Source organism: Conger conger, chromosome 18 (assembly GCF_963514075.1).
Source record: "Conger conger chromosome 18, fConCon1.1, whole genome shotgun sequence".
In the NCBI taxonomy this organism is placed as follows: Eukaryota; Metazoa; Chordata; class Actinopteri; order Anguilliformes; family Congridae; genus Conger; species Conger conger.
In genome coordinates this window covers 11,591,294-11,603,650 of record NC_083777.1, presented here as the reverse complement: position 1 = coordinate 11,603,650, position 12,357 = coordinate 11,591,294, and the positions used below count along the sequence as shown (strand labels likewise).

Sequence of the window (12,357 nt, the reverse complement as noted above, 5' to 3'; positions counted from 1 at the left end):
ACACAAGCCCTCATCGTCATATGATGTGCCTGGTCGTTATTCAATAATCCAGTGACATTACAAACAGACCTGTGGTCATGGTAGTTCTTGCCTTAGTACAAACATGATTGATTTCAACTGCCTTATTTATCTAAACAGATGTGATGGCTAACCAGAAAACGAATTACCTGGGGTGATACATAAATATTGAAATGTGTAAACCAAATTAAAAAACGCAAATGAATGCATAAAAACACTACCTATTTTACTATATTCCTATGATAAAAAGTGTTCACTAGTAGCAGGAACTCAAAACACACTGAAAACTGAATAAACAAGCTGTACAGATACTCTACTATATGTACCGTATCTGTTTTGAACTTACCTTGCTAACCACTCTTTCAGTCCACAAAGCTTTTGTGTAAAATAAAACTTCTGTTCCAACTGCTTCCACCATACACTTCCTTTTCATTTTCATTTACACCATTTGTGTCTGTAAGGTTTCTTACATTTGTGGATAAAACCTAAACAGGTCCAGTCCATATTGACTGATATTTATACAGTGAATTTTATATTTTCAGCTGATTTAGTGTATTCCGTTTTTGGCTGCTATTGGCCACTTAGGGGTGCTGTTGTTTTCAGTTTCTCTGTGCTGTGGAAAAACCGCTGAACAACCTGAAGGAACAGTGAGTGACCTTTCTTGGGAAAATGTGTTTTCTGTAATGTCAGCCAGAGGTCTGACTCCTCCATTTATCTAATCATGTGAAGGCTCTGAATACTGATGTGGCAGTGCGTGTACGCCCGGCCGGAAGCGTGTCTTCACTTGGAGAACATTATCATGAGCGTTCTCAGCTGTGACTTCTTTTCTGTTCCTCTGTTCCACTCACTCACCAGAATGTTCCATGTTTTTTTGTTTTTTTTCCATGTGCCTGCTTTTGTTCAATCTCTCACGTGTCATCCATCACCATGGTAACACAGCGAGTTCATCGCCGTCCGCGAATCAATTCGAGGCAGGAGTGCGGAGTGCCTGCACACAAAAAGGTAACACAATAGTCTGACTGTGCTTATTACCGGTTTCTCATTGATAACAGATTTCATCACATCCCCATCGTGATCACCGTCCGCCGTGAGCCGGTCAATGACTCTGAGCACAAAGACAGCAGTAAAGCACTGAGTTATAATGTTATATGAGGACATTAGATTTCCTCTCTCTCTCTCTCTCTCTCTCTCTCTCTCACAGGCTTGCTACACTAATCTGTGTTTTTCAAAATGCCTTCCATTCGACTCATCCCCTTTCTGAGTGACTACCACAGCACTTAGTCTTCAGTTCTTTTCCAAATAAAACAAAAACATGAGAATCTGGCCCTGTGCCAACCCGACTTGACATTGTATGCTACATCATTGCTTCTGAGCTCCAGATTTAATGACTGAAGCAATCAGACCACAAAAAAATGCCCTTGATTAGTTCAATCAAATCTGTGAGTTCCTGGTTACAACAAAAAATTTGATGGCAAGTGGGTCCTGAGAACTGGAGTTCAGAAACACTGCTGCATGACTTGACATAGCCTCAGATTTGGCAGTCAACTCAGGTACATTTCTGGCAGAGTTTGCAGAGGGAACAGGTGAACATGCCATTTAAAGACATATATTTGTCCTGAAACGTACACATGCATCGGGTGGCTCCTACTGTAGGGGGATTGTACGCTATACGGAGTAACACAATCCAAAGCACCCAGACACAGACTGCATTAGTAATGGCTGCCCATACACGGTTGGGAGGTGATGATGTGACTTTTTATATTCTGTCTTCACAGTGTTGTGTTTTATAATATTCATCAAATAACAATTAGTATGAAGTAAATTTTGTATAATTTTATTTTCATTTAAATTTTTTGTTCAAATGTCGCACTTTTTTGCATGCGCAATCTCCATCAGGAGCTCATCTAGGCACAGTAAAACACTGCCACCTAAGATGCCCCTTTTAGTGAACGGTATTCATAAGAACTTATACAGGTAAGTATCTATAAGCCAAGGACCCCCACAACCCCCACCCACCATAACCAAAGCCCAATCTCCGCCCTCATTCGTCTTTATTAAACACCCCCTCACAGTTTATTTCACATCTATTGGAAGACACAGTTCACTTCATTTATGGTAGTGATGGGAGAGTGTGGTGTAGAATCGTGGAATCATAAATGGGCAGAGGTACCATGAGCTGACACTCTGATTTGAACCAATCATGGCGTTCAGAATCATAGAGCCACTCTTTCGATTGGTTCACACAAGTTCTTGATGCCTCACTCCCCATCACTAATGTGAAGTTTCTTGCTGGAGGAACTCACAAACCCTGCTTCGTGTGCTCATCTCCTTCGTGTGACTAGTTCTCAGTTCTAACCCTACGGCTGTGGTCACCAACCCTGGTCCTGGAGAGCTACTGGGTGTGCTGGTTTTAGTTTTCACCTTAAAATCAGCACCCTGTCGAGACCCATGTAAGCAGGTGAGGTGAGTTAACAGTGTAATCAACTGCTCTAATTGATTAATTAAGTGCAGAGTAACAACAAAAACCAGCAGACCCTGTAGCTCTCCAGAACCTGGGTTAGAGACCACTGCTGAGTGTTTCAGAGCTTCTCTGTCCATGTCTGAATGTGTAACCTGCTTCTCCTCATTATTTGTGTGTTTTATATTATGCTTTCATTGCTTGAAGTTGCACCCAGCACGCATGCAGGTTCTTTTTGGGTCAGTATACAGGAATAGTCACAAAGCCTGGAGTAGCCCATCTGGGATATAGCTAACTGATGTACAATAATATGTTACTCTATAGGTTTGGAGATGACTGCATTGTGTCCTGGTACATATAATGCACATGTTTTGAATGTCGGTATGCTCTGCTAATTGTGGTCCCATGTCAACTTTAAGATGAAGGACAATCATTTAGAATAGAAAGACTGACTAACTATCCCATGATTTCTGTTGGGTTGCCATTTCAGAAATCGTAGTTACAGCTGGGGTTTATATACAATGCTCATACTGCAAATGGGCTTTTGTTTGTTTATCAGTGAGTGATTATAATTTGGTCTTGAAAGATATATTGATGTACTGTATATGAAGATAAACATACTAGCTCATGTGTGCTTGGTGCAGCAAACCTATAAAATGTCCATCATAATTCTTGGTGATCTGTGGATAATAAAGGGCAAAATTAGCATGCTGTGCTCTTCCCGTAAGGTGGCATTAGAAGAGTCATTGGCGCTGAGAAATGGCCCATTTCCTTACTGGCATGCTTGCACAAACCTACGGACCTTTCCCAAACAAGAGCGAAATTATCCACAGACAACTGTCCATTTTTCCTTCTGTTCCATTCTCCTTATTATTTTGCGGTTAAGATTTTTGATTTGCTTTTTGGTGTGGGTGTGCGTGTGCCTGTGCATGTGTGTGTATGTCTGTACACGTGTGTGTGTGTGTGTGTGAAGCTCCACTCTCCCTGCATGCCAAAAGAGCAGCTCAAGGCTGAAGCCCAATGACAGCACAGCATCTCACAGCGTCCTCACACACCTGCTCAGGTTCAATGATGAGGTCACCATTAGGTAAGATCAGCTGAGCCATGCCACCCCTTTCACTCACCTCACTCACACAACGTCCATCCACTAGCATGTTCATTTTTCACAATGAGACCCAAGTTTCCCCAGCCCCCAGCTTCACAATGGCCTGTTCCCAGTCGACTACCCCCCCAGCCCCCCACCCCCGGACCCCCCGACTCGCGAGAGCGACCTCCGGCCTGCTCTCCGTTTCTCCAGCTGCCCCCGGGGAGCCTGCCTGCCTTCTCATCTCATCTCTGACATGTTCAAGTCCTTCATGACTTCATATCTAACATGTTATTTTCTTTGTTTTTTTGTTCTGTCTTTCGATCTTCTCCTCCTCCATTGTAGTGCTAGTGATCTGCAGCCTGCTCTTGACAGGGTTAGGAGTGCTAGCACCAACTGTTTGAAACCAGACACTAGCTTCCAATCAGATGAACCGGAAAGGTACATGGAACAGATCGTCTATGTCTTCCTTTGCGTTTCACGTGACGAGATGTGCGGTAGAGTATAATTTGTGTGTCATTAGATTAGGCTTACTGTTTGGTGGGGCTTGTGTGTATGTGTGTGTGTGCTTGCTTGTGTGTGTATGTGCGCTTGCGTGTGTATGTTTGTGTGTGAGTATGAGTGTGTGTGTGTGTGTGTGTGTGCGTGTGTGTATTATTTTGAGGACGCAGACTAGTATCAGTTTGTAACTGAAGCAATCCCTGTTGTGTGCTAAGAGACCTAATTCTTAGTGGTCAGCAGGAATAATCATCCCTGACCACTACCTCACCAAATCATCAAAAACGATGTAATAGTTTTCCTAATTTTAACATTCTGATACTCTTTTAAAACGGTGTTCTGAAATTTAGCATTTAAAATGGTGTTCTGAAAAGGTCCCATTATCTCTATAACAAGGCATTTTTTACTGCATATTGTATATGTGTTCCACAGAGGGAAACAAATCTATTCCTCCATCATTCCAAAGCCTTTTTTGATTAATGAGATTGAGGCACAAAAAGTTTACCCATCCAAACTACTTTTTATGTGAAAGTAGGCTCACACTGTAGTCCTCATTTTGTATGTTAGTGTTCATCGAACCTGTGTGTTTTTGTAGAAGTGTCAATGTTGGTGCCGTGTATCTGGTCTTAAAATTGAGTGTTCAGTGTTTGGTGTTCAGAGACTCTTATGCTAGGTAGTTGGCCTGTTGGTCAACTATAAAGCAGCCTAGATGCTTAAATGTTATGTATGCATCTTGTCGATGCACAGACATTTTTTAAGCCCTGTTGTACTTGGGAAAGCTGTAAAAAAAGTTTGTCTACCAATTAGTTTTCTGTTCATGGGGAAGACGGGGGGCAGATGATCGTAGGTCATAGGGTGACAGGTTACCCGACGTGCGTTGAAGATGACAAATGTTAGCAGCAGAAAGCATTCCAGTTAGTTTGCCACCAATGCCTTTTTAATATGAATGGACTTGACTTAGGTATAACAATGCTAGCTGGCTGCTCACCTGGGATTTTTTGAAGAAGGTCAGAACAAATGTTACATTGATTGAAATGTTACTGAAGTGCATTATAACAGCCAAATGTTTTTCGTTCGCCACGCACTACCTTTTCGAACTGTTAGCTAACGTTCGCAGACAGCAGAAAAGAGTTGGCGAACGTTCGCTAACGTTAGCTAATGCTTGCCATCTTCAACGCACGTCTGCCATCAAACTCCGCTCCCCAGTTCCGTGCTCCTAACAGAGCGGCCCGGCTTGCCCTCACTCACCCTGTGTCTCTCCTGTCTCCCCGTTTTGGGGGGCCCCTGTGGAACACGCTCAGGTGCTTCCAGTCCCTCCCCCGCAGACCCGCCAGCCCCCGGATATTAATCCAGCACGCTTCCCCCGAGGACGACAGGTACTGCCCCGGTGGCCCTGCTGCAACCCCCGACCAACCTTCCCCAAGCCCCTGGCAACCTGCCCTGGACTGACCACCTCTACCCCCTAGTAGCCTGTAGTCTAGATCTCTGTCGGCGTGTAGTCTGTGGCCTCCTGACCTTGTGTTGCCCGTAGAAGCTGTAGGCACACTCTAAAAATGATTGGCTACTGTTTTTTGCTAATATTTTACTGAAAGACATTTTTCTTTCATTTTAAATAATATAACGTTTAACAATAAAGTTTAGTTGTTTTTGTAAGTATGCATTAGAATATTGGAGGTTTTTACTAAAACCTTCAGGATTTCTGGTGCAACCCCATCTCTTTATAGCGTGCAGATGGTAGATTATGGATGGAAAAAACACAGCTCCCTTAATCGTTTGTCCCACACTGCTTTCGCTTCATAAGAGTCCAGTTGTCCTTGTCTTTGTGCTTCCCAACGTATTCAGTGTGTAAACTACGGTATATGTTATAATGCTGACATTACACTGTCATAAGCATTCTATAACCCAACGACAGTATATTACTAATGGATATTATTACATTTGACATGAAACCTAGGCTATTCTTGCAAGTTCATTATAAACACAACTAGGGTTCTGTGCTCCTGAAAATTGATGTGTGTTTAATGGAAACATAATATAGGAGCACATCTACACATTGGGATGCATTAGGGCAGTGTTTCCCAACTCCAGTCCTCGGGACCCACTTGCCAGAAGGTTTTTGTTGTAACCAGTAGCTCACACACCTGATTTAACTAATCAAGGGCATTTTTGTGGTTTGATTGGTTCAATCGTTAAATCAGGTGTGTGAGTTACTGGTTACAACAAAAACCTTCTGGCATGTGCGTCCCGAGGACTGGAGTTGGGAAACACTGCATTAGGGTGTCCCGATATTTTTGTACTTTGGCACAACGGACACACTGACGACACAACAGCCTCAGGATTGGTGCTCGTGACACACTGTCTTGTGTACCCCTCCATTTGCCCGTTTAGTGTGTAATCACCCGTGTGCCTGTGTCTGTCCCACCCCCTCCTCACCCCCCACCCTCACGCTCACCTCCACCTGTGTGCTGGGTCACCGAGCAGCTGGATGGTGGAGCCTGTTATACCCACACAAGAAATGGGGAACCGCCTCAGTGCAAGTCCTGAGGCTCGGAGGTACAAGAAGACCCACCCATGGGCCTGCATGAGTGAACGACATTCACTCATCTACCCTGGACCTGAGAATCATGCAATAACAACCATTTACTGTTCATACACCAAACTGCTCACGCCCCATCCCTGCTGAGAAAGACGGCTCAAGCTAGGTTTTGAAACAGCTGGTAGCTGGTTGACCAGTTCAGACCTGCTCCCAGCTCGACTTAGATTGGCTGGTTGACCAGTTCAGTCCGGCTCCCAGCTTCACATGGTTTGACCAGCCATGTTTTCAAACAGCTGATCAACCGGCTACCAGCTCAGACAAGCTACCAGCACTAGCTGGTTGATCAGCTCATATCCAGCTCGACCTGGCTTTATAACCTGCTTGGCCATGCTGGTTGACCAGCTCCTATCCTGCATGACCAGCTTTGCCAGCTCAATCATCAAACTGGTCAAGCTGGCATTCCTGGATTTTACAGCAGGGTTTTTTCGCTATTGAAGAGTTTACATATTCAGTACATACCCAGGATCGCTGAGTTTACATCCACTAAGTGATAATAATAAAAACATAGTTTAATACTTACAATAAACTGATATGCAAGGTCATAATTTAGCACTTCCTGTTTGCCCAGGGAGTTGTTTTCTACTGGTTAGCTTCTTGTTCTGTTAGAATGTGTTTTTATTGATCCAGAAAGCTCTATTAACATTTTGTTGTAAACCGTGTCGGCTATTTTAAGCCGTGCTTATTCAGACACATTTTTCTGGATCAATACTGACCCTGTGTACTGAGAAATTCACTGGACCATTAAGTAGCATTAAGTATGAAGTATCACTGAGAATAAAGAGTGAAGTGACCTGGCCGCTCCAGCCATTTTGTCGTTCTTTCATTCCTCATCTTTCTGTTTCTATCCACCTTGCTCTGCTCATGCTCCCATTTACAGGCAGCCGAGAAGTCTGGACGTGTCGAGCTGTCACAATCTGGGCAGGAAATGCCCGGACAGCGGCAGGTAGGACCACTCATACCATTTCAGCCATTTTGACACGTCACTGGGCCTGTTTGTCCGTCCTTAATTGACACTCCTTAATTCACAATGCCATGGGATTATCAGTCACTCTAAATTTGAGGTTCAGATTGTTGTGATTTTGCGTTGAGAGTATATCTCAGAGTACTCTCACTAGCGGTGAGGATTTGGGCAGCTTCACTCTACATCTTTCGCTCGCCACAGATTTGTGGCTATACTTTAATAAGCATATTATCATTTGGACTCTGTGGTTAAACTGTTTCTGAGAGCCAGGATTTGTTCTTTTTTGTTATTTCTGTTGGTATTGAAACAATATGTTTGTATGATGCACCAGTGTTGGAATGATAGCTGATGATACTCCTTTTTCAGGCATGCCCCATGGATCTGTATGTGGGACATTTCCTATTTCCCTAACTGTGCCTTTTGTACTTTTTTGGTGAAAGTTGGTTTAACTTGTTTACAGTATTCCCTTTATATTTTAAGTGCAATCCCTCTTTTTCTTTCTTGCATGCTGCACTGCCCTCTTCTTTGCGGCCCGTCCCTATCTTCAGCATACAGCCCACCTCTGTTTTACGGGGCTCCAGAGGAAAGAGGGGGCCTCTGAGGCCTCTTAACCTGCTGGCCCGTAGGGGGTCCTGCTCTGACTCCCCACAGCCGGATAGGTGCTGACAGATCAGCTGACTCTTTCCCTGCTTCCTGTCTTGTCTCCACCGGCAACAGCCACTTCCTGCCTCACTCCTGACAAGCCTTGCTTCTGTCTTTAAACTGTCCTATGCTACACTGCACCGTGCACACGGAATAACGTGCCGTGCACACTGCGCACTGTTTGTGTACATGAACAAGTACACTTGTATACATGCTGTATGTATATAAGTGGTGGGTGACCTCAGATGAACTGGTGTATGTTGTTGACCTGTGTGCTGAAGCTCCCTCTCACGTGCTTTTCTGTGTTCCCCCTTACTCACGATAACCCTGTATTCCCCTCTTTCCCACTGACATTCCTTTTCTGTTTTAAGCCAACGGCTGCTGTTTGCTGTGATTTTTGCGGTGATTCTGTGGGAAGCCAGTCTTGTGTGATTTGCAGATGTAACATACTGATGTAGAGCATGTCTGCTCTTTCTCAGGACACACCCCCACACCAGCCCCGCCAACACCTCTGCCACAGGGGCTCCCGCCCAAGGCCGCAGGGGCAGGCAGCTCCCTCAGGTGCCCGCAAAGAGCAGCAGCATAGAACAAGGTACACTGTGTGTGAGTGAGTGTGCATGTATGTGTGTGTGCGCGCGTGTGTGTGTGTGAGAGAGAAATCATTGGTGTATGTGTGTGTGTGTGTGTGTGTGTGTGAGAGAGAGAGAGAGCGCATCGGCATGTGTGTGTGTGTGTGTGTGAAAGAGAGAGCATCGGAGTGTGTATGTGTGTGCATGTGTGTGTGCATGTATGTTTGAGTGTGTGTGTGCGTGTGTGTGTGTTGGTCCTCTCATCATTACCCACAGCCTTTAACATTTGACATTCAACATGTTCTCTTGTGTACACTGAGGCAGAGGGTAACTGTTGAATCTTTGTGTTGTGTGGTGAATCCCAATGTGGCCTCATTCAACAACATTTGCTTTGAACATTAGTTCTTTGAGTCATTCGTTCTGTTCTCTGTTTCTCTGCTTTCTCTAATTCACATTCCTCATCCTTTCAACCCCATGTCACTGAAGGAGACGTAAATCACAAGTCTGATGGAAAAGGTAATGTTGTTGCACGTGCACGGATAACCTCTTTTATTGTACATACTTAGCTGCAGCATAGATTGGGTGTGTTGCTCTCCTGGGAGTTCACTGCTATTTGCCTGTGCATTTTGTATCTCTTTGGTGCAGTAAGCCTTAAGTGTTCAGTACTTTATTCCTTGATTGAGTAAAATCTTTACCCCTCTGCTTATGCCAGACTTTTTTTTTTTTTGTGTGCTGTTGTTTTAGTCTTATTTTGGTGTGGCTGCTCTACTTTTCTTACTCAGCTTTGGCTGTGGAGGAGAGAGCCAGACAGGTGCAGATGAGAGCCCAAACCTACAGGACACCCGCCCAGCCCAACCAGGACCAGGGGAGGGACCTGAAGAACAAACGAGAGGTGAGTGATGTGCAGCTCAGCCAATCAGCAGCAGGCCTGCATCCCTGTCAGCCTATCACATGCAGGCAGGCACAGCAGTGGAATGAAACATTTATCTCTCTCACTCTCTTATCATCTCTTTCTTTCTCTCTCTATACATCTCTCTCTATCTTTCTTTCTCTCTCCCCCTCTCCCTTCTCCCACTCTCTCTCCCCCTCTCCCTCCGCCACTCCCTTTGTCCCTCTCTCCCACTTCCTCTCTCCCTCTCTCTCTCTCCCCCTCACTCTCCCTCTCTCTCTCTCTCCCCCTCCCTCTCCTTCTCGCTCTCCCCCCTCTCTCTCTCTTTCTCTCTCTCTCCCTCCCTCTCTCTCTCTATCGCTCTCTCCCTCTCTCTCTCCCTCAGCTTTATAAGGAGCAGCGTCGGAGCTGTGACAACGTGTCGGCCAAGTCCTCGGACAGTGACATCAGCGACGTGTCAGCCATCTCTCATGCCAGCAGTGCCTCTCGTATCAGTAGCACCAGCTACATGTCCATACAGTCGGAGCGGCCCCGGGGACGCCTCAGGTGAGCCCGCACTGCCTGGAGGCTCCACTAGGAGGCAGGCACGAGCACTGGGCTTTCACATGATACAGGGATACTCAACCCTGTAGTTACTCAGGACTTAATTGATCAGTTGAAGCATTTGATTACACATTTAGCTTGCCACTCCTGGTGAAGTGAACTGGTTGCTGATTTTATGGCCAGCGAAACCCAGCCCATCTTATAGCCATTCTGTTGAAGACCTGTGAGATAATGAACAAGCATCAGACATCATAAATCTTTCAGTCACAACATCCTCGATTGATCCCTGGTGCTCACCTACCTGGGCGTTAAAGGACCCAGCTATCAGATCTCTTGTTTGTGTCACTCAATCCCAGTAGTGTAAAACCACACCGGGGCCATAAGCCAAGCCCCCTGGTGGCCGTCTGTGATGGAGCAGGTGGGAAAAAACGAACAAGCGGGGTCAGCCCAGAGTTCAGCTGGACAGGTTCATATCAGGATGAGAGCTTAGCATGCTAATGCTAACTATAGTAGCCGCGCTGTTTTTAAAACTTTCTTCTAAAGACGTTCTAAAACCTTGTCGCGTCTTGTCTCGGCTGTTTGGTGGAGACTGGGCTTTAGCATATCTTTGAGTGATATGATGTCATCCAGCTAAAGTGAGGCTACTCTTGCATGAAAACATGCAGTTTTCACATTAATTGTGATGGCTCTACTAATGCCGGGATATTCAGACTCCATCCCGGGGACCCAGTTCCAATGCCGATTCTCATCCCTGCCGTAATTCTAACCTCTGAATAGTAATGAACTGGTAATTGTTCTTAATCACACATTTACTGTCTTCTGCAGGCTGATTTACCCTGTTATCGGCGCATTATGTCAGAAATGGCTATTACGGCATAATGAACCAACGTTCCATATTCACATCCAGGGACCTGAAATCAATCAGATGAACTAATGCTTTTAATTTTCGGTAATGTGCTGCGTGACAAACGATTCCTTTAAAAAGAGGCTACAGTTTTTAAATCGATGAAATTGCAGACTGGCAGGTGAAATTATTGGGCTTCTAAGCGCTGAAAGTGTGGCCGCTTTGTACTCTCTTCTGAAGGACGCAATGTTAACCGTCACCCCTTGTCACAGCTCTGTACGTTATTAGGGCTTGTACAGACAGGAGTCAGACGAGGACCCTTAGGACATGATTGACTTTTAGCACATGTACAAAACCTTTTAGCACAAGCAAGGCCAATAACACGACGGATGTTTGGTGTTTGTTTTGCACCAATGATTGGTGTTATTGGTTTTGCATGTGTTTAAAGGTTTTACACAAGCTAAAGGTCCGAGTCAATCAGGCCCTTTGTTCAGCGTAACAGGTGGGCCAGCCCGTGCTGAAGATGGCCTTAAAGGATAATTCCATGTCAACTCAACACACTTTTGACCTACATCATCACAGATTTGAATGAGATTTAGCTTGTTCATTTGGCATTATACATTGAAGGAACCAAAATTAGTTTCTCAACTCAACAAAATTAGTTTCTCAACTTGCCAGCCGCTTTTTTGTGATAACCAAGAACTTGCACACCTGATTTAACTCATCAAGGGCATTTAGGGGGTTTGATTGGTCCTGGCATTAAACCAGGTGTGAGTTCCTGGTTACAACAAAAACCTGGAGTTGGACTGGAGTTGAGAGACACTGTTGTAGACTGTGTTTTAGGTGCTCACAGTGCCACAGTTAACCAGTGGTCCGGGTGAAGTGTCGTTTTAAACGCTGCGTCCTCTCCCCCGCCCAGCCGGCAGATGCGGCCGTCTGGCCGCAGCATGCTGAAGAGCACGAGCGTGAGCGGGGAGATGTACGGGCTGGAGCGCACGGACGGCAGCCAGTCGGACACGGCGCTGGGCTCGCTGGGCAACGTGGGGAAGAAGCGGCGGTCCAGCCTGAGCGCCCGCGTGGTCGCCATCGTGGGCCTGCCCTCCCGACGCAGCCGCAGCACCTCGCAGCTCGGCCAGACCGGTGAGTCGGCTCCGCCAATCACGGGCCGCGTTGGCGACGGTCGATGGAACTACGCCGATGGCGATTGGTGGATGCTTTCTGGCTTCGCGTGTGGGGTTCCTGTGAGAATTACCAC

At 45.6% G+C, this 12,357-nt stretch overlaps 1 protein-coding gene across 1 annotated transcript in view; it reads left to right on the top strand.

The window, feature by feature from the left end:
• Positions 1–12,357, top strand: part of LOC133117935 (regulating synaptic membrane exocytosis protein 1-like) — an 88,420-nt gene that overhangs the window by 61,784 nt on the left and 14,279 nt on the right. The window contains exons 17-28 of the mRNA XM_061227461.1: positions 958–1,020; positions 1,915–1,992; positions 3,450–3,563; positions 3,912–4,001; positions 5,360–5,434; positions 6,540–6,611; positions 7,532–7,597; positions 8,737–8,849; positions 9,313–9,342; positions 9,609–9,718; positions 10,101–10,261; positions 11,986–12,242. Coding sequence (XP_061083445.1) covers positions 958–1,020; positions 1,915–1,992; positions 3,450–3,563; positions 3,912–4,001; positions 5,360–5,434; positions 6,540–6,611; positions 7,532–7,597; positions 8,737–8,849; positions 9,313–9,342; positions 9,609–9,718; positions 10,101–10,261; positions 11,986–12,242 — 1,229 coding nt within the window. The remainder of the gene's footprint in view (positions 1–957; positions 1,021–1,914; positions 1,993–3,449; positions 3,564–3,911; positions 4,002–5,359; positions 5,435–6,539; positions 6,612–7,531; positions 7,598–8,736; positions 8,850–9,312; positions 9,343–9,608; positions 9,719–10,100; positions 10,262–11,985; positions 12,243–12,357) is intronic.